General features: G+C 37.7%; 2 protein-coding genes across 2 annotated transcripts; one reads left to right on the top strand and one right to left on the bottom strand.

Annotated features, from left to right (window-relative positions):
• Nucleotides 1–6: 6 nt before the first annotated feature.
• Nucleotides 7–19,654, bottom strand: LOC125228789. Its single transcript, XM_048133469.1, has 4 exons — nt 19,632–19,654; nt 5,217–5,294; nt 1,631–1,784; nt 7–1,024 (listed from the first exon to the last, which is right to left on the bottom strand). The coding sequence occupies exons 3-4, from the start codon at nt 1,752–1,754 to the stop codon at nt 837–839; spliced, it is 312 nt and encodes a 103-aa protein (XP_047989426.1). The 5' UTR covers nt 1,755–1,784; nt 5,217–5,294; nt 19,632–19,654; the 3' UTR covers nt 7–836.
• LOC125228788 (juvenile hormone esterase-like) lies at nt 15,660–22,928 on the top strand. The gene is made up of 5 exons (XM_048133468.1): nt 15,660–15,787; nt 19,606–19,708; nt 20,492–20,619; nt 21,055–22,307; nt 22,639–22,928. Exons 2-5 carry the CDS (start codon nt 19,642–19,644, stop codon nt 22,859–22,861), a joined length of 1,671 nt encoding a protein of 556 aa, XP_047989425.1. The 5' UTR covers nt 15,660–15,787; nt 19,606–19,641; the 3' UTR covers nt 22,862–22,928.
• The last annotated feature ends 298 nt before the right edge of the window (nt 22,929–23,226 follow it).

The following is a 23,226-nucleotide window of genomic DNA, read 5'->3' as shown; positions in this document are numbered from 1 at the left end:
ATACATTGCCTTTAATTTAATATTCTGAACAGTACATCAAACATAGAAACGCCATTTACGATAAGAATCCTTATTTACTATGTAGCTGTTTGAACAAAATACTATTATATTCTCCTAAGGTCCGATGTCCTACCTGTAGCACTTATTCAATTCTACTGAATTCAAATCTTATTAATTTGGGAATGAGTTAGATTTGTTTTGTTTTATTTCATTCAGTTTACAAACAAAATGTTTGACTGTTTGTTTGTAGAGAATGCCTTTTGGCATTAAGTCAGCCATTTGTACATTTATGTAAATATTTTGTGCAATAAAGTTTAAATAAATAAACAAATAAAATTATAAGAACTCTGCACTATAGTTTAAAATTTCAGTAGCAAATTTTGATTTTTCATTTATATTGCTGGACCTTAGGAGTATAAGGTCCAAAGTCCAAATCACAACTGGGGGGCAATTGTAACTGCTCCATTTTTTCCATTATTACGCTATGATGTTGAGTTATAATGTATCCACTGAACACGCCTACCATAAATAACCGGTGGACACTCTATTTAATAATGCAAACATTGTAAAACATGGAAAAATGGACCAGTTACATTTGCCCCCCAGTCGAGATTTGCCCCGCTGTACCTTAAACAAAAGTAAGCATATAATAAAGATACATTAATAGTAGAGTTGTACATGTACGGTCAACCAATTGGAACCCTATGCCACTGTAGAACTGTGTCATAGTGACGTTATGAATAAGATTGTAAGAAATCTCTTACTGCTTCTCATTTTGACATGGTTGTAGAGTGGCCTAGGGTTCCAATTGGTTGACTGTACAGTAAAGTGTACGGCTAGTTAGTATTTAGAGCATTAGAAGTATATTGAATTAGAACCAGTACATTAGTGGTGATGACGCTGATGACTTGAATGGGCAACCTGGTGTTCAAAGTGAAGATGCCATACACGGAAAACACCGGCTTCTCAAACTCTATAAGTTGTAGAAGCTCCCACGCTGCTTTGCGTATGTTGGAATCCTTGTCTGCAAAAAGTTATTGGTATTAAGAGTAAGTACATACTTCGAACGGGCGCCAAAAATGGTGCGAGCCTAGCGTGCAGTAAGCCACCAATCGCGCTCGTGATGCCATCTCATCAACCAATTGCATTGCAGCATTCCAACAAGGCGAATCAAAGGAGAATGTTCAGTGGAATATAAATTTCCCTATCTTTACTTTTGAAATATTTGACTACTTGTCGTTTTCTCGTCAGTCGAATTGAGAACCTCCTCCTTTTTTTGAAGTCGGTTAAAAAGAGGTCCCTACGATGTTTTACAGCTTTGTTCAGACTTTATTTATTTATTTAAACTTTATTGCACAGTAAAAAAATGTACCAAAGAGCGAACTTAATGCCAGAAGGCATTCTCTACCAGCTAACCTTTGGGCCAAACATAGATCTATAAGAGCTTAATAGGTGCAGGAAATGTCGCAATGACGAGAAATGGAATACCTACTAAATAACCATAAATGTGTATGTATATATGACTTTAGGAAAGGCGAGACAATATGTGCCATGCAGTCAGACACAGTTCGAGTATGATCGTAGACGGAATAGTCCCATATGGCGTAATTAGCCACATCGACATACCAACCTTCATAGCAAACTGCTAACGCGTGCACCGCCAGTCTCTTCGTGTCTCGCACCTGCTCCGCGAACCAATCGCAGCACACCGCCACTGACGACAGCTGGATGAAGTAGAACGCGATCCACAGCATGAGGATCACTGACGCCAGTATCGGGACCAACTGAAATATGATCAGGTTACGTAGCCGAATGGCAAAACGCTCACGAAACGAAACGCTCGTAGATCAGCAATTCCCGTTAAGTTTGTACATTTGGATCACGTCTCCGATTTTGATAAAAATTGGTAGGCTGATAGAGTCCATGATGCTGAGAAGATCCACTAGGTTTCCCAAAATGTCCTATATAGTTTGTATGAAACCTTCCTTTTTTGTTACCAGATTTCTATACATTTTCGGTAACAAAAAGTGAAAGTTTCATACAATCAACCTAAGACATTTTGAGAAACCTAATGGGTCTTGCTGAGCAACATGAACTCTATCAGCCAAACCAATTTTTATCCAAATCGGAGACTTGATCCAAATGTACAAACTTAACGGCAATTGCTGAGATATCTATCTCTATCGCTCTTGCTTATTGGCGCGATAGAGCCAGATTACCTTTCGCGGCGTTTCGCTTGGTCGCAGAAATGCCTGATGTGCCGTTTTCAAGGAAACATTATTACATTGACGACTAAACAATTCGACACAAACTTACAGGTTGTTCGTATAAACCGCAGACGGAATAGGTATGAAGCATTTACAAAGAGCACCTGGTCACAGGATGTTTGACAAATCTGACTGGTAAAATACCACGATATGAGCAGCGGAGTTGAGTAGCATCTTATACTACCTCTATAAATTGAAATAGATATCATACACGAAAGAAAAACGACAATGCCCACTGGTGGCCGAGCCGGGAATCGAACCCGGGTCTTCAGCTTACGCGGCTAACGTCTTCACCACTAGACCACCCGCCCGCCGTCTAGTGGTGAAGACGTTACCCGTCCTCCACACAGAGAAGAAAATAAGAACTACGTTTGAATGGAGAGTCGATCGTATCCTCTAAACTAAAGCATAAATTAAATATAACAAGATCATACCATCCCATACATTAAAATGCGACCGCCTACGAACGCGCTTACACTCCACCACACATAGATGGCGCCACAAAAAATGCCTTGTTGCCACCGATTATTTGTAGATTGGCATTAAGTGTCAAATCCGAGCCGTAAATATATGTCAAAAGTGACATTTAACGCCATCTAGAAGTATAATCTTACTGTTCTCAAAAATAAATTTGAAATCTGCTTCCCTCTCAAAACTATTAATAACAGAAAATCAGATTCATGGGTAACGACTGAAATGTATAATATTAAAAAATTAATGTTCGAAATAACTGATTTAGCAAACCGCTTACCGGATAACGTACATATAAAAAATCTTATCGCTAGTATGAGCTTAAAATATAATAGTCTACTTCATTCAAGAAAGGCAGTGTTTTACGAAAATAAAATTGTTAACAGTTCAAACACAATCAAAACAATGTGGGCGGTAATCAACAGAGAAAAAGGTAAGGCACCCCATGACCCTATGGATTTTACTGACATCATTTTGGACTCAAATGGACATAAATTTACAACAAAAAAAGCGGCAGCAGATGCCATGAATAATAGACTCGCGAGCGCAGCTGCGACGTGCGGGGCGCCCCCCGCGGAGGTGTCGCGCGCGCGCGCCCTGCTGCGCGCCGCCCGCCCGCCCTCGGACCGATGCATTAGACTGAAGCCATTCACACCTGACGAAGTGTACCGCATCATCATTTCTAATTTAGCCAAAAAACCAACGCGATATTTATGACCTCTCCGTGACGCTGATTAACTCCTCTGCAGCTGAACTGTCTCCTATTCTCACCGTCATATACAACAGGTGCCTCCGAGAAGGCGTCTTCCCTGATCCACTAAAGGAAAGCCGCATCTGTCCGCTTTACAAGGGTAAGGGAAGGAGGGACGACCTCGACGGCTACAGACCTGTCGCGATTATACCCGTACTAGCAAAGATCTTTGAGTACGGTCTAAGTTCAAGATTAACTGAATTTTTGAAATCAACTGACGCATTATCCGAGAGGCAATTCGCATACCGAAAAGGCCTGTCAACCACCACACTGACACGAGTGGTGGTTCGGCAAATTATGGAAGCACGCGAGCGCAAGACCCAGGTCGCTGTATTGTGTTGCGACTTGTCGAAGGCCTTCGACGTCGCGGATCGCGAAGTCCTAATCGACAAGCTGCAGCACTACGGTTTTGGAGGCTCTGCACTTGCACTAATAGCTGACTTACTACATAACAGGTCTCAAGTTGTGGTGGCTGATAGTGGTCGAGTACGATCGGACACAGTCTCCACGACTATGGGCGTTGCCCAAGGATCGTCCGTCTCCAATATCCTCTTCACGCTACTGCTAAACGATCTTCCTAACGCCATCGATACCGGAGAGACGTTTATGTACGCTGACGATGTAGCTGTGGTGGTTGACGCCTCGACCTATGATGAACTCGAACACAAATTAAACTTAACCGCTGCATCTGTGTCAAAGTGGTTTATGGCTAACGGACTTATATTAAACACCAAAAAGACTCAGTTTATCCACTTTGACCTCTCAAGCCGGCAAACAAGACCACTGTCAGTAACGGTTAACGGTAAGCGCATAGAACAAGTAATGAATGCCACGTTTCTTGGGTTCGAGTTGAACAGCAGTCTCACGTGGAGTTGTCATATTGATAAAGTCTGCAGTAAACTGGCTACATCGTGCTTTGCACTTAAACGATTAGCGAGACTACTTCCGAAAGAAATGGTTCGGTCGTGCTATTTTGCGTCCATACACTCACACCTTCAGTATGGGGTCGAACTGTGGGCGGGAGCCGCTGATTGGGAAAGGGTGTTTCGTTTACAAAAACGGGCAGTAAGAGCTATAGTGCGGATCACTCAAACCGAAACTGCCAAACCTCACTTTAAGTCACTCGGTATTATGACGCTACCATCTCTCCTTATTTTTAAAATGGCAGTGACCACACGAGAAGAAGTAGACGCATCGCCCAACTGTAACACGGCCCCGCGCAGGTATGAGACCCGTAGCGCGCGCGCTGGAAAGCTGCCCTGCGTGTCACATAGACTCGCTAAGTCAGGGAAACTCACACACGTCATGGGTCGCAAGATCTATAATAACCTCCCGAATGCAATAATCGCTACACCTAATATAGCAACATTTAAATCCAAACTGAAAAATTGGCTTATAGAGCAGACGTTCTATGATTATAAGGAATTCTTTCTTTACAATAATATTGCGTAGGAACGGCGACCGATTATGGTTATATGGGTAGTTCCTAGTCTTGTACTAATAATTTCTATTTATTACGATTGTATTTGAAATATTGACATGTAATTTATTTATTACCAATAAAATGATTATGATTAATCGAAAGCTACATTTTTTGTGGCGCCATCTATGTGTGGTGGTGTAAGCGCGGTCTTAGGCGGTCGCATTTTAATGTATGGGATGGTATGATCTTGTTATATTTAATCTATGACTAAAGGAACATCAAATAGTGCAAAACTACAGCATACCTTGCTCCTCAATCCTACGACGGTGGACTCGATCACCAAGAATGTCCAAATCAGTATTGTGACCACCAGGTTGAAAATCTGTAAATTCGATAGGTAAGTAATTGTTATGTCAAATATGTAGGTACCTATGACCTATATTATATTCGTATATTTTAGTTACGCTACGCTTATAGCCAAGTCGCTATTGGACTACAGTATGGGGTTCTTCAAAAAAGGAGTGTATCTACAAGTTTCTAGTGGGTCAGTTACCGCATGTGACACCCCTTGAGTTGCAGGCGTAGGTTACGGTGACCGATTTCCACCAGGCGGACCGTATACCTGTTTGCCACCTTTATTTGGTATAAAAAAAGATATGTTATGCTCCATTTGTGGTTCTTATTGGTAGGTACCTCACCTCAGAAGCAATAATGATAAGACAGACCTAGATTGAAATCAAACTCGAATTTATGAGTGCCTAGCCATACTTGCGCCGTAACGAACAAAACGGACTTATGTGGTATCTAACTACCTGAGACTCCTGAGAGTGATGAAGACATTTACCGTCTTTCGCTACGGCGCAAACTATTGAAACTTACCTCAAAAGTGAATAGATGAGACGTGTCATGAAATAGTTTCAGAATAGACGTCAGTATTTTAGTAAAATCTCGTAAACCTATAACTTTCTCGGTATCTCCATCAGTGACAGTGAAACCTCGTACATCGATTTTCTTTATGCCAATCTTACGCTTTTTATTTCGAATGTTTTTTTCGATTATTGTGTTTAAATACTGCAATCGTTGTGCTAAATAATAAATACAACTGCCAGTTAATACTAACTCTAGGTATAAAGTTGTTATTGCACATCCCATTGGTACCGTGAATAGAGGCTTATCCACGTGGCTGAATACGAAAACTAAGAATCCACTGCTGAAATTTGTAAGTATGTAGCCAAGCCATAATCTGTTCAGGTAATAACCCGGAACTATAATGTTTAAGTTATTTTCTTTGAGGAAGCGGTCAATTTTCTGGATCTTCAGAAAAACATCTACACTTTCTTTTGTTTTTATAAACCTGGCGTGAAATATATTTAACAAATACGATACGTACTGAATCAACAAACCGAATGCAAAAGTGTAAAAAAGAGTTTTATCCTTGTCATAATAAGAATAGTAATAAGACAATACAAAGTAGTAAAATGATGCGCTAACTACAGCGATCCAGATGATGGAGTATATTTTTTGATAAAAAGTTACAGGTGACACGACATTTCCGTTCATTACTAGACAGCTAGACCCTAAAATTAATTGTGTCGAATAAACTGGTGTTATTAATTTTACAAAGTCATTATCTAGCGAGTTCTCTGCTAAATAGTCACGAACCGACATTTTGTGGTATGAAACGTTGTGTTTGGCAGAGTATCAGCGAGATAATGTTCAAAATACTTAGTGGTCCTAATAATCTTCAAAAGTGTCATAACACTTATAATTATAACCCATTGCGGATATTATCTATCTCTAAATGATGCAATAAAGACAAAGCTACCTTAATATACTAGTATATTATGTTGTATAAATAAATCGAGGTCGTTCCGAAAGAGTGAAAACATTTTGAATAAGTAATTATTTCGTTACTGCATTTCATAATATTTATACAGTGTGGAAAAATCGAATGCTACATGGATGGCAAATTTGAGCTCACCCGTCACATGAAATGCAAAGTAATTGTTAGTTTTCATGGCCTTCCGTTATTCAGATTGTATTTGTTATTTAGAGAAAAATGAACCTTACCAGTAACCCTTTCAATCTGCATCATAAAATACGGCACGTTATTTTTTGTCACATTTGACCGATTCCATTCCCGACTGAGGCAAGCGATTTTTCACTGTATAGTTACCTACCTACTTGTAGCATGGTACTTTACGTAAAGCATTATTATAGGTAACTAGCTTTTGCCCGCGGCTTCGCTCGCATTAGAAAGAGACAAAAAATAGCCTATGTCACTCACCATCCCTTCAAGTATCTCCACTTAAAAAATCACAATTCGTGGCTCCGTTTTGCCGTGAAAGACGGACAACAAACAGACACACACTTTCCCATTTATAATATTAGTATGGATAATTAATAATACGTATACACAGCAGCTATATACACGGTGTAACATAAGGGATCCGAATAATGTTAACATCGTATTATCACATTTCATGACTAAATATATGTCGTGTACTTACCTAAACTTTTCTTATTTCAATTAGTTCCAGAACCACACATTATAAAACGAATTACAGGCATCATTTTAAGGGACAATTTAAAAAAACATCGGAAAAAAATTGATGGAAAAAAATACTATTTTATACATACATAATTTTATATACTTTTAGGGCCGGTTGCATCAAACCGTCTGTCACCGTTAAAGCGTTCGTTAAATTTTATTGTATGGGAAGTTCCATAGACGTCTGCTGCGTGACGATGATGTGTCTGTTAAAAAAAACCGGCCAAGAGCGTGTCGGGCCACGCTCAGTGGAGGGTTCCGTAGTTTCCGTATTTTTCTCAAAAACTACTGAACCTATCAAGTTCAAAACAATTTTCCTAGAAAGTCTTTATAAAGTTCTACTTTTGTGAATTTTTTCATATTTTTTAAACATATGGTTCAAAAGTTAGAGGGGGGGGACGCACTTTTTTTTCCTTTAGGAGCGATTATTTCCGAAAATATAAATATTATCAAAAAACGATCTTAGCAAACCCTTATTCATTTTTAAATACCTATCCAACAATATATCACACGTTAGGGTTGGAATGAAAAAAAATTTCAGCTCCCACTTTACATGTAGGGGGGGTACCTTAATAAAACACTTTTTTCCATTTTTTATTTTTGCACTTTGTCGGCGTGATTGATATACATATTGGTATCAAATTTCAGCTTTCTAGTGCTAACGGTTACTGAGATTATCCGCGGACGGACGGACGGACGGACGGACAGACAGACATGGCGAAACTATAAGGGTTCCTAGTTGACTACGGAACCCTAAAAATGTGGTTGATGCAACTGGCTCTTAGCCTCAAAACCACGTCGTTAAAATATTTTGGGTTCCTCAAAACGGAGCTTTGACCAAATCTCTTAGGGATTTGATCAAATGACTGACTTCTTCCAAGTAGGCAGGATGAGCGATTTTAGCACCTTTCGTCACTTGATCAAATCTCTTAGAGATTTGGTTAGATCTCCGTTTTAGTCATTTCCCTACGACATATATACAGAGTAGGGCCTGTAACAAAGCCGAAAAATTTAACTGTAGGCTATTCTCCTTATACTGATCAACATTTGTTCAGTGACTTTTAAAAATTATGAAGTCTTTAAATTTTTAATTTTTCATACAAAATAAATATTAGCTTCAATGTACGCCATTATTGTTGTCATTGACGACATTGACGTTGTCTGTCACACTTTAGACTTAACAGAATTCGCAATACATTACCTCTTAGAAAAAACTTTCAAGGGTGATAAAAATCAAAATACAAGTTATTTTTAAAAGTCGCCGAACAAATGTTGATCAGTATAAGGAGAATAGCCTAGAGTTCAATTCTTCGCCTTTGTTACAGGCCCCACTCTGTATATGTTTAATTATTTATACGTATCTGTATCTACTACAGTCTAAAAGAATTAAAAACAATTTTTCACCACACCAACTGGTAAAGGCTTACTTTGCTATTCGAAAACAGATAGCAAAATTGCATTTTATTCACAAGAGTGCAAAGTAATTTCATACAAATTTTAACTTGCTGTCTTAAGCTGGCTGGTAGAAATTACCTACAAATGATGATTTTGAATCATAAATATTTAATAGATTGATGGATTTGATTTAGTTTGATGTTTTATAGTCAGTATTTTGTTCGTGTTGGAGTGGTGAAAAATTTTGTGTTTCACTCGGTGGCAAAGTTTGTTTAACCTTCGTGCCTTGAAACCCTCGCAACGCTCAAGATTCCACTTTTTGAACCACTCGCTACGCTCGCGGTTCAATATTGGAATCTTTCGCTTGCTCAGGTATCAATATTGGCACGTGCGGTTAAACAACTACTTTGCCCCCTTGTAAAACAAATAACTATATAACAATACTCCCAGGCTAGATTATCGAAAGTAGGTGACTACTATGTATCCATTAACTTGATTGATTATAATGATTATACTCTTGGGAGTCTTGGTACTGATTTAAAAACGGTCGATCGAGGCAACTTTTCAGTTCAATTCCAAAAGTAGTCTCAGAACCGACGATGGAAAAGTTAACGTCTGATATTTTAGAAGATGATTTCATCAAAATATTTGAACCCATCCACTGGGTACAGTATTTAGCGGGTTTCCATCGGGTCAAAATAGATCATAAATTCGTTACAGCCCCTTCTTTTTATTATCGCATCTACAGTTCTATTGTATGGGTACTTAATATTACAGCTATCGTACACGTTGTCTTGAAGTGCGATATCATGCTCGGAAGTGCCCCCGGAGGTATGGCAAACCTGTATGCTTTGCAATTTTGCGAGTTTATGATAGTAATGATTAACGCCGTGATTGCATTTCGAAATAGCTTCTACGACGGGACTTTAAATAGCCAAATTTATGTAAAATTACAAAAACTTGACCGCGTAGTTAAAATGCAGGGAGCTGTAAACTCTAATCGGAACATGTATTTACTTTCTGCTTTGTTGACCGTCGTCGTCCTTGTGTGTTGGTTCGCAATCGTAAGCATACTGAACTTGACATGCTTGCTGAGTGTGTGCCCTACGCTTTTCTTCGTACAATTTTCCACCGTGGCTTCTTATATGGAAAATTTACTGGCGGCATCAATCCTTTTGTTCTTATATAAGAGATTAAACTACGTAAATGTTATTTTGGAAAAAGAAGCGAAGAGATTAAGGGATGCAAATATATCGCTAGAGGCTGCCCAGTATCACCGAGAAAAGGAATACGAGCAAAATAAAGTCGTACTTGCTATTTATTATATTTTGGACACTTGGGCGGATTGTAAGCAATTATTCCAGTTTCAGGTAGGTATATGTATGTCTATGTACTTATAATCTGTAGAGATGAATGTAGTAATCATAAAAGAACACTTCCATATAAGTTAAAAATACGTAATTATACTAATTATTTTCAGATCATGTCGTTCACGTGTCAAATATTACTCTGTGATTTTGCAATGATGCTGAATGTCGTTATAGCAATCAGAGATAAGGTAAGATAAATTTAATACCTGGGTATAGCGGGTATAGGTACCTAACAGTATTTTAGTGTTACGTGAACACCTATAAGTTAAACACTGATTTAAAATTTCACGATTATTACACATAATTATTTTTAAATCGGGACTTAATCGCGATGTCATTTCTCCGAGACCACGAGGACAATGCCATCCCTGAAACGTTGAAGGTTCTGGCCCTCTTTTAAAATTCATTTTGCCTGCATGAAAAAAGTTTTTCCAAAACTGTTCTAGATGTACCTAAGTACAGTCAATATAGGTACTATTCCCTTAGCAGATTTCTCTGCAGCTAACCGTGCTTTAAACATGCTATTAGTTTATCACTATTTTAGGCATATACGATTATAAAATATAAGTGTACACCTAATCTCATACTTTTAAACGAGCAATTCTTGTTTATACTTTTAAACGAGCAATTCTTGTATATTTATTTATTTATTTATTTATTTATTTATGTATTTATTTACACTGACGATCTCGGAAACCGCTCTAACGATTTCGCTGAAATTTGTTATGTGGGGGTTTTTGGGGGTGAAAAATCGGTCTAACTTATCCTTAGGTCCCGGAAAACGCGAATTTTCGAGTTTTCATGCGTTTTTCTTCGCGCGCCATCTCGTGTGCAGTAGTTGTACTGTTAAGACAGAATTCTTTCGGTCGATGTAAGTACAATAGTATTGCAAACACTAGATGGCGACACAGGTCAAGGCTAAAACGAATAGAAAAATTACACTATTTGAGTTTTTGTGGCGAAATTCGCGCCATCTCGTGTGGAGTAGTTGTGTTGTTAAGGCTGAGAATTCTTTCGCTCGATGTAGGTACTATTCATTTTTGAACTAGATGGCGACACATGTCAAGGATACGAAACAGAACCGAGCGAAGCTCGGTCGCCCAGATATTACATATAATATATGACAAATATCATATCTGCTATCTTTTTCAGGACACTAACACAAATTATTTAATAATAGGTGCAATCATTTTCTTCGCGGGCATGACATCCATATTTACGCTGAGCTTCCTCGCAAGCATAATAACTTCGAAAATGCGCTTGACCAGGACCATATGTTTTAAAATGTTGTCTACGCCTGCACAAATGGGAGGTTCGTACCTTTTCAATATATTAACGTTGGTATAATCAATTCAAATAAAAATATATTTTTTTTTATTAAAAACAATAAAAACATTTTATTCTAAGTTAACTAATAACACTGGCAAAAGTAGGTAGGCTTGTGTCGTTCACGAACTATGAACTGTTAGGAATAAAATCCCATCAATAACCGAACCGAAATGAACTGAATCTTTTCGTGGTCTGAGAATCGGTCTTTGCTCATTTAGTTCAGTATAGGATCGGCGAGCGCGAGCGGTTTGGATCGAGAACGAATGTGTGACTGCGCCGACCGAGAGCGAGAGCTACTTAGCAGAGCAACAAAAAAAGTCAAGTTTTCATATTAAACTTCGGTTACTTACAACCTTTCGTCCCGGAATGTTACTATCTGTGGACTATTCTTATCATTTTGACACTATTCGGTCCCATTCGTTCTGATCTTTCCGACCGCAGTGGTCGCTGGTCTGGCTGAACTAAATGAGCAAAAGACCTAAAAGAGCGAACTAGTTCGTGGGAGCGATTGAACGAGATCGGAGCGCTCCGATCAACGAACGAAACGGCACAAGCCTAAAAGTAGGTGTCATTTTTTATAAAGCGTAGGTACCTTCCTAACTGAAAATGGCTCCACTCAGCTTCGTGCCAAGGACCTTGAGCACCCTTATGTTTTTATTCCTTAAAAAATTGTTTTTTTTAATGAAAGCAAACGAGCAGACGAGCCGCCTAATGGGAAGCAGTCATCGCCGCCCGTGGACATAAGCAACAGCGTGAGATGTTAACAATATCTTTACAGGGATGCAAATAATATATTGTTTAATGAAATGAAATGAAAATTATTTATTTGAAACAGCATAATTTGTACAATTATTGCGGTTATGACATTTAATGAATTCTTCCAAAAAGGATTTCATTCAACATGTGTCGGAGCACTTGCCGTGCCACGACGCTGATTTTCAGTGGACCCTTAAACTTATACTAATAGTTTAACATAGGTACTTTTATTATATCAGAGCGTAACTTAGCTAGTGGTTTGAAAAATTTAATTTTGAGCATTAATAAAAATATTAAGACTCAAATAGGTGAAGGGTTTTTTATGTGGTAAGGTTATGTTTTTATATGTTTAGCCAAAGTCATTTGGAGCTAAATATTAACGCATTTAAAAGCCTATTTTTAATAACCACAATAATGATGATTATACCTACACTTTTATTAATTTAATTCGGTTTTGTGGATAGAGGATAATAGCTAGTCACCATCGTAATCAACTGATATCAATCTATGGCTGTATGGCATTGATGTTTATTAAGCGCACATACGTGTAATTTTATGTAATTAGCGTCTAAATTCATAATAGCTACTTGTTTATATAGAAATATGCCGATATTAGGTACAATATCACATGACAGGCTCGTGTCTTTTATAGAAGTGAATGTCGATGGTCTTGCAGGGTTCGGATCCCGGTAAGGGTAATTATTTGTGTGATGAACACATATACCTACCATGTCGTTTGCCAAGACGTTAACGCTTAATTTTATTTATTTATAATTAATTAAATAGCGCTGGTGGCTCACCGGTAAGAGCGTGCGACTTTCAATCCGGAGGTCGCGGGTTCGACCCCGGCTCGTACCAATGAGTTTTTCGGGACTTATGTGCGAAATGCCATTTGATATTAAATTTGTCAGTCGCTTTTCGGTGAAGGAAAACATCGTGAGGAAACCGGACTTATCCCAATAAGACCTAGTTACCTACCCATCGGGTTAGAAGGTCAGATGGCAGTCGCTTTCGTAAAACTAGTGCCTACGCCGAATCCGTGGCAAATGCCGGGATAACGCAAGGAGGATGATGATGATAAAAATGCGTTTAATTTAACATTACAGATACACTACAGAAGAACGCCCAACACATCTTATTGCTCCTAGAGACAACGTCGCCTTTTACAATTTATAATATTTACACGGTGGATAATCAATTGCCTCTGCGCATATTCGCCATAACCGCCACATATACTATTATTCTTCTTCAATTTATGACATTGTAAACCAAAGAATCCCATGGACCGCGTACTAACGTTTCGTTCCTTTGAACGCAACATCAGAGAGCTTTATACTGGCTAAATAAATCCTTGAACAGAAAATTGCACTTTGAACCCTCCTAACAGGCAAAATGTACCTTTCCCAATGAGTAATTAATGTGAAAAGTTGAAAACTGTGCTTTTAACACCCGACGCAAAAACGACTGGGTGTTACAATACAATACAATACTTTTCTCAAACATGGTATGAAATATTGATGTTATGTGCCTTATAATTGGCAGCGAAGTATGACGTTGCAGGTGCGGCTAGGACGATTGATAGATAATGGAATTTCATACAAACCTTGCAGGCCAAGGCCGGCAAAGTCTTCTTTTTTAATTTCCAAACACAGCTAATTGTGACATAACATCCAGGTATTTAGCCAATTAAAAAAAAACTATAAGGGGCTTTATAGACGTGCCGACTGCAACTGGTACGGGCCCTAGACAATATTTGATTTTGGGTGCGTTTTCATACAAAAAAAAATTTTTTCGTTTTTTTTTTAATTTTTTGTTTTTTTATAGGCGTATACGGGGTATTAAAGGGGAACGAAAATTCGATTATTTTTGCGCTACGACGCACCGTTTAGGAGATACAGCCATCCAAAGTTACTATTTTCAGTAGACTTTATTTATTTCATACCATGTTTGAGAAAAGCACTATACATACCTCGGCGGGAAATGGGGTTGCCCAACCCCATTTGTCCCGGCCTCTGTAGTAATGTACTATTATTTATAACATCGAGTTACAGGTCAAAATACATTCAAGTATATGTTCTAATTATTTATAACATCGAGTTACAGGTCAAAATACATTCAAGTACATGTTCTAATAAAAAAAAATACATTAAGTTAGTTATAAGTTTGATTGACGTGTCTGTATGTCGGTGTATGTGTCTGTTTGTCTGTGCGTGTGCGTGTCGTGGTCGTCTGGTCGTGGCATCGTAGCTCCCGAACGGATGAACCGATTTAGTTTTTGTTTGCTGTTTGAAAGCTGAGTTAGTCGGGAGTGTTCTTAGCCATGTTCTATAAAAATTGGTCCACTATGTCGGGATTTTTCAAAATTTTAATTTTGTAGTAGTTTATAACATTAACTTAGTAAATTCAAAAAAATGCTATTACCTATTTAGTTTGCTTGCTAAATTATGACATACCGCATCGTCACTTATTAATACCATACATTAGGGACGGCATTTTTATATGAGTAACGCTTATACCACTTTCACATTGTTTTACAGTACATCATAAAATTTTTGACACAGTTGCGTAATGAGCTCATGCTAGTGCGGTAATCAATCGCCATATGCCATATATGTATTGTAAATATAATTACGAGCATAATAAAATTATGAGTAATCTGTTAGTCTATCATTTTGAAACGTACCTAAACCAAAATAATTTTTAAGAAAAAAAACCGCCTTCCTTTGGGGTTCTGATGATAAATACTTTCAAATGTTGGATTATTTTATCAATTCGTCTGTATATTTTTTAATGTTTGTTATTCGATATCTCCGTCATTTCTGAACCAATTTTGAAATTTGGATGATTCTGAAGTATTTACAGATGAGAATGATTATCAGAACGGAACTCTAACCAGGGGCGGCTCACTCTTCATCAGCAGTTCCACTGCACCAAATGTCACTGTTCTGGACGTAAGTGCATGCTGTTCTTATAAAAATACCAAAGTCACTATAAGTGTGCCGTTCAGATTTGAGGAGTTCCATTCTGACCATCATCAGGAGTTCCACTGCACCAAATGTCACTGTTCCGTACGTAAATGCATGCTGTTCCTTTAAAAACACAAAAATCACCATATGTATGCCTTTCAGATTTGAGGAGTTCCCTCGATTTCATATGTACTCAATCAAAAAAAAATTCAAAATCGGTCCAGTAACGACGGAGATATCGAGGAACAAACATAAAAAATAAAATAAAATAATAAAAAAAACATACTAGACGAATTGAGAACCCCTTCCCTTGAGATTTGGAAGGCGGTTAACAAAACCATTTCAATGCCGTAAGTATTTAGTGACACTTGTTTAAATATTAGCAGTCGCAAGAAAAAATAAGAAGCAAAAACAATTCATATTTCACACGCCGTTTTCTTATAATAATAGCTTTATCTGAGCAGAATTAGTATTCATTGAATAGTGTAGAACGACTCTGTTGTTTATAGTAAGTACCTATTTATAAACTTTTCATATTTATCCATTTTTAAACGACGCAAAAGGGCCATTTTTAGGGTTCCGTACCTCAAAGAGGAAAAACGGAACCCTTATAGGATCACTCGCGTGTCTGTCTGTCCCTCTGTCACAGCCGATTTCTCCGAAACTACTAGACCGATTTACTTGAAATTTGGCACACGTATGTAAATCTGTGGCCCAAAGACGGACATGTAATTTAATTAAATGAAATTTAATCCCAGGGGTCACTTTTGGGGGGTAAAATTGAAAATATAAAATCAAAGTTATTAAAACTATATTGTGTTACATATCAAATGAAAGAGCGTTTTATCAGCATCTGAAATATATTTTTTTTATATTTTTTGTTTTGGTAATTTAGAAGTAATTTAAGAAAATAAGCAAAAAATGACCATTCCCCCCCCCCTTATCTCCGAAACTACTTAGCGTAAAATTTTCAAAAAAATACACGAGATAGCCCTCTCCCTGTAGATTACAGGAAAACCTATTAGAAATCTACAGTCAAGCGTAAGTCGGACTTAAGAGAAAAAAACTCAGATTACGAATTTCACTCACTGCCGCTGCAAGTAGTTACTAAACGTCTTAAAATTGTGTAAGAGAGTTGGACAGGTATAAAGAAATTCATTTCTGTCTTTTTCTTTTTAGAACTTGTTCAATTTTTTTTTCATTTGTACAAAATGACTTAAGTTCCTACTAAAAAGGAGGCGCTTAAGACCGTTTATAAATTGACTGATCAAAATTTTATTCAAATCGGTCCAAAAAAGGTGTCTGTTGACGAAAACATAGAATTTGTGCCACCGAAAGCCCAAATCTGAAGTCCATTTTGCTCTATCTCTTATCGTTTCCGAGATATATACGTAAAGTTTTGAAAGTGCGAAACGTTAACTTTGCCATCATAGTCGTTCAGGCGCTCATGAGTTCTTTGTATGGAAAAGTCGAAAACCGACTCGCACTTGACCAATGTTCATAGAACGTTGTGGTTTTTTTTTATTAGCAAAAATGACTTAAGCGCCTTCAGAAGTGCAGGTGCTTAAGGCCGTTTGTAAGTTAAAGTTAGCTGTGATGGCTCAACGAAGAAAGAAGATTTCAATATCCTACTTATACATATTTCATTAATTTAACTATACAGTTTTTATTTATTACTCAAGCCAAGCGTTACGTTAGCTATTGCTATTGAAAGGAAAACTTGTGTATGAACCTTGAAACAAATTATGGGACGCGTCTGACGGACGCGGCTGACGACCGCGACTGATAAGCCGATGGCTTGCGTGGGCGACGGTCGCGCGACGGCGATGCGACGCATACGAAATCAAACCTTATCGATATGGAAGTGGAAGAAGACGATGCGATGAGACGTGACGCAAGACACGGCGTAAGTGTGCACAGTCATGGGGTCTCATCCGGAACATCGTATAATTAATGTCAAATCAAAATCATAGATGGCGCTACGTGCCACGATTAGCCATTATGACCTATTTATTCAATAAATTTAAAGGTCTCAAAGGTATTATTTTAGTCTCATGCATTAAGAATATCATTAATTTAATACACAAATCCACACAAACACGAATTCAATGCAATATTTTTCAAAATTCGAATCTAAAATTTATTACACGACTGAATACAACATCAGCAAACTCGCATTGAACGTTATTGAGTCGTCTAAGTATTATTACCTCTCGTCACTAGATGGAGTGACTGTGCATAACGTACGTGATATAATTAGAATAGCCACTTGAGTGCGGGCTAGTCATACGCTCAAAAAACCAGTGTAAGAGCGCTCTCCGGAACCATGATCTTCTTACGCGTCTGGACGGCACATTTTAGACTGGTTACGTAGCCGTATTCAACTCGTGTGCACTCCGTAACCACATGGTATAGTTAATGAAACTTATGAATGAATGGCGTTGTTGGTAAAACGAAAAGCAATATGTGAAGCCTGGCGTCCACTAAGCGATTCGTCACTAATACACGCACTTTCATAACAAATTCAGAAGGCGAATTAACCCTTAAGAGGATACGATACCGAAGCATGAATTCAAATTTGAGATTTTTAGGTCTTTATCGCCGTCGCGCTGACGGGGGTGGAACCCACAGAGAGGCCCTGTGTGCGTGCGCGTGGCGCACGCACACAACCGCGTCCGCCGCCGGCGCAAGTAGCTACTCGCGATCGAGCGCTCTCTATATTTCTCTAGTTTCGGACTTCTGCAGGGTTAGCACATGATTGCCGCGAGAGTATGTCGCCGCGAGATAGACTACCCGTCCTTATGTCATTAATACAGTTAGAAGAAGACGCGTCATCTATCTCGCGGCGACATACTCTCGCGGCAATCATGTGCTAGGCCTACTGATGCGACCGAGCGGCACCGCCCCCGACTGCGCGATGGCAATAAACACAAAAATCACAAATTTGAATTCGTGCTTGCCTAATACCTTATCGTGTTAGTTCTTCATTATTAATAAATCATTTTAATTGTTGAATGTTGATTAGAACTGTTATCTGGGACATTTTTATTTTTGTCAAAGTTGTACGTCCACCCGACTTTTTTTGAATTTGGAAATTTTTATGTGGTTTCCACTCAGAATCGTGAGCTCTTTCACTCCTAATAGGAAAAAAAAGTCTCCCAAGTTTTTTCCCATTCCGTTACCATTTTTAGGGTTCCGTAGTCGACTAGGAACCTTTATAGTTTCGCCATGTCTGTCTGTCCGTCCGTCCGTCCGTCCGTCCGTCCGTCCGTCCGTCCGTTCGCGGATAATCTCAGTAACCGTAAGCACTAGAAAGCTGAAATTTGGTACTAATATGTATATCAATCACGCCAACAAAGTGCAAAAATAAAAAATGGAAAAAAATGTTTTATTAGGGTACCCCCCCTACATGTAAAGTAGGGGCTGATATTTTTTTTCATTCCAACCTCAACGTGTGATATATTGTTGGATAGGTATTTAAAAATGAATAAGGGTTTACTAAGATCGTTTTCTGATAATGTTAATATTTTCGGAAATAATCGCTTCTAAAGGAAAAAAGTGCGTTCCCCCCCCCCCCCCTCTAACTTTTGAACCATATGTTTAAAAATTATGAAAAAAATTACAAAAGTAGAACTTTATAAAGGCTTTCTAGGAAAATTGTTTTGAACTTGATAGGTTTAGTAGTTTTTGAGAAAAATACGGAAAACTACGGAACCCTACACTGAGCGTGGCCCGACACGCTCTTGGCCGGTATTTTTTTTTTTCAAAGTTGTCCACCCCACTTTTTTTGTAACATGGGTATTTTTTACGCGATTCATACTCAGAATCGCGAGGTCTTTCGATCCTGATAGGAGAAAAAAAATGTCCCAAGAGTTCCATACATTTTTTCGAACCTTCCATTCCGATACCGCCATACAAAATGTATGAATAAATGGTAACGGAATGGGAAAAAACCTTGGGACATTTTTTTTCTCCTATTAGGATTGAAAGAGCTCGCGATTCTGAGTGGAAAACACATAAAAAATTCCAAATCCAAAAGTGGGGTGAACAACTTTGAAAAAAATGGCCCAAAAACGACGGGGTGTTATAAGTTTGACGTGTCTGTCTGTCTGTGTGTGTCTGTCTGTATCATCGTAGCTCCCGAACGGATAAACCGATTTAGATTTAGTTTTTTTTGTTTGAAAGCTGAATTAGTCGGGAGTGTTTCATAAAAATCGGTCCACTATTTGTACAATTATAATTTATATTTATAATATCAATTACTTATAATTATTATTGCTTTCACTCAACATTATATTTTCTATTTCTATGTATAATACGTTTCAGAAACCTACATTTTATAATAAGCTTACCTGACGTACAATGAAGAAAAAACAGTTTACTCTGTACGGATTGCTGATTATTCAGTGTTGTGCATTAAGCCCAGCTGGTAATTTATTTTTCTTTATTGAAATTAAAATTATGTAATATATAATTATAGTTTTTTAATATCAGTGAATCACAAAAAAAAGATACTAGAGTGTATACTTAATTTAAAGAGATGAGCAATAAAGACGCTAAGAAATAATATCCCTCGCCAGAAATATAATACATGACTATCATATAATGACCTAAAGCCTGTCCAGAAATATATGACTACGCGCCATGTTGCGGAATTTCATTGGAACTATTTTCTTCATACTAAACTGAACTGTCACTCCATACGTCAGAATAACAGCACCCTCCTGAGTATTTCTGGCCAGGCTTTACTTATCTACGTTTTCGCGCGCGAGTTCATAAATATAAAATAAATATAAATATATATATTATAGGACATTCTCACACAGATTGACTGAGGCCCACGGTAAGCTCAAGAAGGCTTGTGTTGTGGGTACTCAGACAACGATATATATAATATATAAATACTTATATACATAGAAAACATCCATGACTCAGGAACAAATATCTGTGCTCATCACACAAATAAATGCCCTTACCGGGATTCGAACCCGGGACCGCGGCGTAGCAGGCAGGGTCGCTACCGACTGCGCCAGACCGGTCGTCATAAGCGCGACTTCAACTATGGACTTGCGGGCTAGAACGCAAATTGTGCTAGACCGGCTGAACAATCAACAATTTAAAAGCCTGATTTACTTATTGTTTAACTTTAAAAGAGAAATACTTACAGTTTTCAGTTCTACTAAAATATAACTTTAAACAGGATATTTTGCAGTTTCAGCAAAAGGTCTCTTAGTAACTAGTAAAGTCGGCAAAATACAAGGCCTACGCGCAACAGATGGAGAATACAACATGTTTATGGGTATACCTTATGGCAAAATTGATAAAAAAAATCCATTTGGGGTAAGTTAATCGAAGCAGCTAAGCGACATTTTTACATTGATTTCACACGGAAACGTCTCAGCATCTCGATGTTTTTAACTTGAAAGCTGAGTATGTAGCACCTGATATAATAAGTATACTTACTTGCCTACCTTGGTCTCACTGGTCTGATTGGTCTAATTTTAAGCAAATTATGCGAGATAGGTAAGTTCGTGGCGAACTACTGGTAGTTTTACATTAAGTATAAATATATACTATTGTACCTACCTACTTACCTACTATAACGTAGAAATTAAAAGACACACCGTAGGTATAATCTTACAGCACTGTGGCTATTTGGTTTTAATTTCATAGCATTTTAAGTATTATATGTGCTAACAAAATAGATACATTTTTGGTCTGAAATATAAATATAAAAACCATTTAACAAACTATATCTAGTATTGGTTGTTGCAGCTGTCAACTCCTTATCCAAACTTCGAAGACATTTTTGAAGCTTTCGATGATTCAGCAGTTTGCCCGCAAAGAGAACAATTCAACAAAACTGTCGTCGGAACTCTCGACTGTCTCACCCTTAACATTTACGCGCCCACGTGTGCTTCTTCCAGCAATCCGCTCCCGGTCCTCATTTACATTTTCGGCGGAGCACTCCTCTTTGGTTCAGATAGGAGATACGTTTTTGGTCCTAAGTTCTTAGTGAAACATAATATTATTCTAGTAACGCTAAACTATCGTGTGGGTCCTTATGGCTTTATGTGTCTCAATAACCCCGAAGTTCCTGGTAATCAGGGAATAAAAGATCAACGATTAGCATTAAGATGGATCAAACATAATATAGAAGCTTTTGGAGGTGATGCTAACAAAATCACTTTATCTGGTCAAAGTGCCGGCTCCATGTCAGTTGATCTGCACATACACTCTGGTGAGGAGAATTTGTATCAACAAGCAATTCTACAAAGTGGAACAGTTTTGACGCCATTTTTATTTCTCAATCCGGGAGAAGATGGACCATTGTTATTGGCGAGACACCTAGGTTTGGATACAAATGATGTTAATAAAGCATTGTCATTTCTTGCCACAGTAGATGCCAATGACCTTATTGTTGCATCAGAAAATACTAATCTAACATTTAAGGTGTGTGTTGAACAAAGTTTTGAAAACGTCGAACCAATCGTAACTGATTATCCTGTAAATTTAATAACCCCGAGAGTTAAAAATATATCTATTTTAATGGGATTTAATGAAGAAGAAGAACTCCGAAGTTATCACAATGTTGATGTCAGATATTTAAAGGATCACGATGTGTTCAAGAAGTACATCAGGGGATTTTTTGACTTTGACAGTTGCACCTACACTGAAATGAAAAAAGTTATGAGACATTTTTACTTTGGAGATAGTGAAGTAGACGTAAAGACAACACAGGCAATTATAAACTTAGCTTCAGATTTACAAGGTAATTATCCCGTTTTAAGAAGCTTAAGAAAATACATCACCAATGGGGCAAAAACAACATATTGCTATATGTTTGGTTACGTTGGAGATAGAAATTATATGAAATACACGAAAAACATTACTAGGGGAGGAGCTACACACGCAGATGAGATTGGTTACTTGTTTGACGTAGCATTCTTGCAACCGTTCATGTCTGAAGAAGATCGTCGTATAATCGATGTAATGACCACCCTGTGGACAAATTATGTCAAATATGGGTATGTATTTTAGATTTTTTCATATTTTACTCATTTATCCGCCCTTTTTTGTATACTTCCGGTGTGGTATAATTTGTTTTATTCCAGTTTAATAAAAGTTAATGAATGTATTCATTCCAATTAATATTTCTTAAGTCTTCACTAATATGAAGCAAAATATTTGCCGCCTTTCAAACACAAGATACATAAATTATACTCAGCAGATAGATACTAGGTACGTCATCCAACTTAGGTATTACGTGTTTTTTAATAATATCTGAGCGCTCTGTTTAGTGAATACACGCTAGAATTTTTTCTTTAAAAAAAATTAAACTATGTAACTAACTTTCAGAGATCCAACTCCCGAACCAACCGACCTGTTGCCAGTAACATGGAAGCCTGTCACCGTAGACCGCTGGAACTACCTGGTCATAGATTCCGACCTCGCCATGGCCACCAGACCCTATCATCAGAGTATGGCGTTTTTGGACGTATTCTTTAAACTCAATCAGAAATATCAGATTGGTTATCATAATAACAATGATCAAAATGTTTGTATGATCAATCAATTGTAAAAATGTTTAAATCTGACTTATGAACACTTAAATAAAAGCTGAGATTGTGGTAACGCGGTTCCGTAAACTCGTAATTTTTTTAATTATTATTCGGAGTCATCAGCTATCAAAATGCTATAATTATGCAACTTTTCTGTGTCTCCCGGAAGTTCTGTTAGTAAGAGTTAATTTATATAACATACATTTAGTAGTAGCTAGTATGTAGGTATACAGGATAAAACATTTAGATCCTCAGTTTACAATTTGATCCATATTTTATGCTACTCGTCCAAAGATAAACATATACAACATATTTGCTATCTTTACGATCAGTTAACAAATCTGACAATGTATGGCGGTGAATGGCAGGAAAACCTTCTTTTGTT

The sequence above is a fragment of the Leguminivora glycinivorella genome, chromosome 8 (genome assembly GCF_023078275.1).
Source record: "Leguminivora glycinivorella isolate SPB_JAAS2020 chromosome 8, LegGlyc_1.1, whole genome shotgun sequence".
In the NCBI taxonomy this organism is placed as follows: Eukaryota; Metazoa; Arthropoda; class Insecta; order Lepidoptera; family Tortricidae; genus Leguminivora; species Leguminivora glycinivorella.
This window is presented reverse-complemented; position numbering and strand designations above follow the sequence as displayed.

Excerpts from the sequence above, each read along its gene's own strand:
- LOC125228789 (XM_048133469.1), bottom strand. The coding sequence starts at position 1,754 with ATGCTGTGGATCGCGTTCTACTTCATCCAGCTGTCGTCAGTGGCGGTG. Across the intron at positions 1,025-1,630 it reads GTTAGCAGTTTGCTATGAAG|ACAAGGATTCCAACATACGC; the intron begins GTTGGTATGTCG and ends AACTTTTTGCAG.
- LOC125228788 (XM_048133468.1), top strand. The coding sequence starts at position 19,642 with ATGAAGAAAAAACAGTTTACTCTGTACGGATTGCTGATTATTCAGTGT. Across the intron at positions 20,620-21,054 it reads ATAAAAAAAATCCATTTGGG|CTGTCAACTCCTTATCCAAA; the intron begins GTAAGTTAATCG and ends TGGTTGTTGCAG. Across the intron at positions 22,308-22,638 it reads ACAAATTATGTCAAATATGG|AGATCCAACTCCCGAACCAA; the intron begins GTATGTATTTTA and ends ACTAACTTTCAG.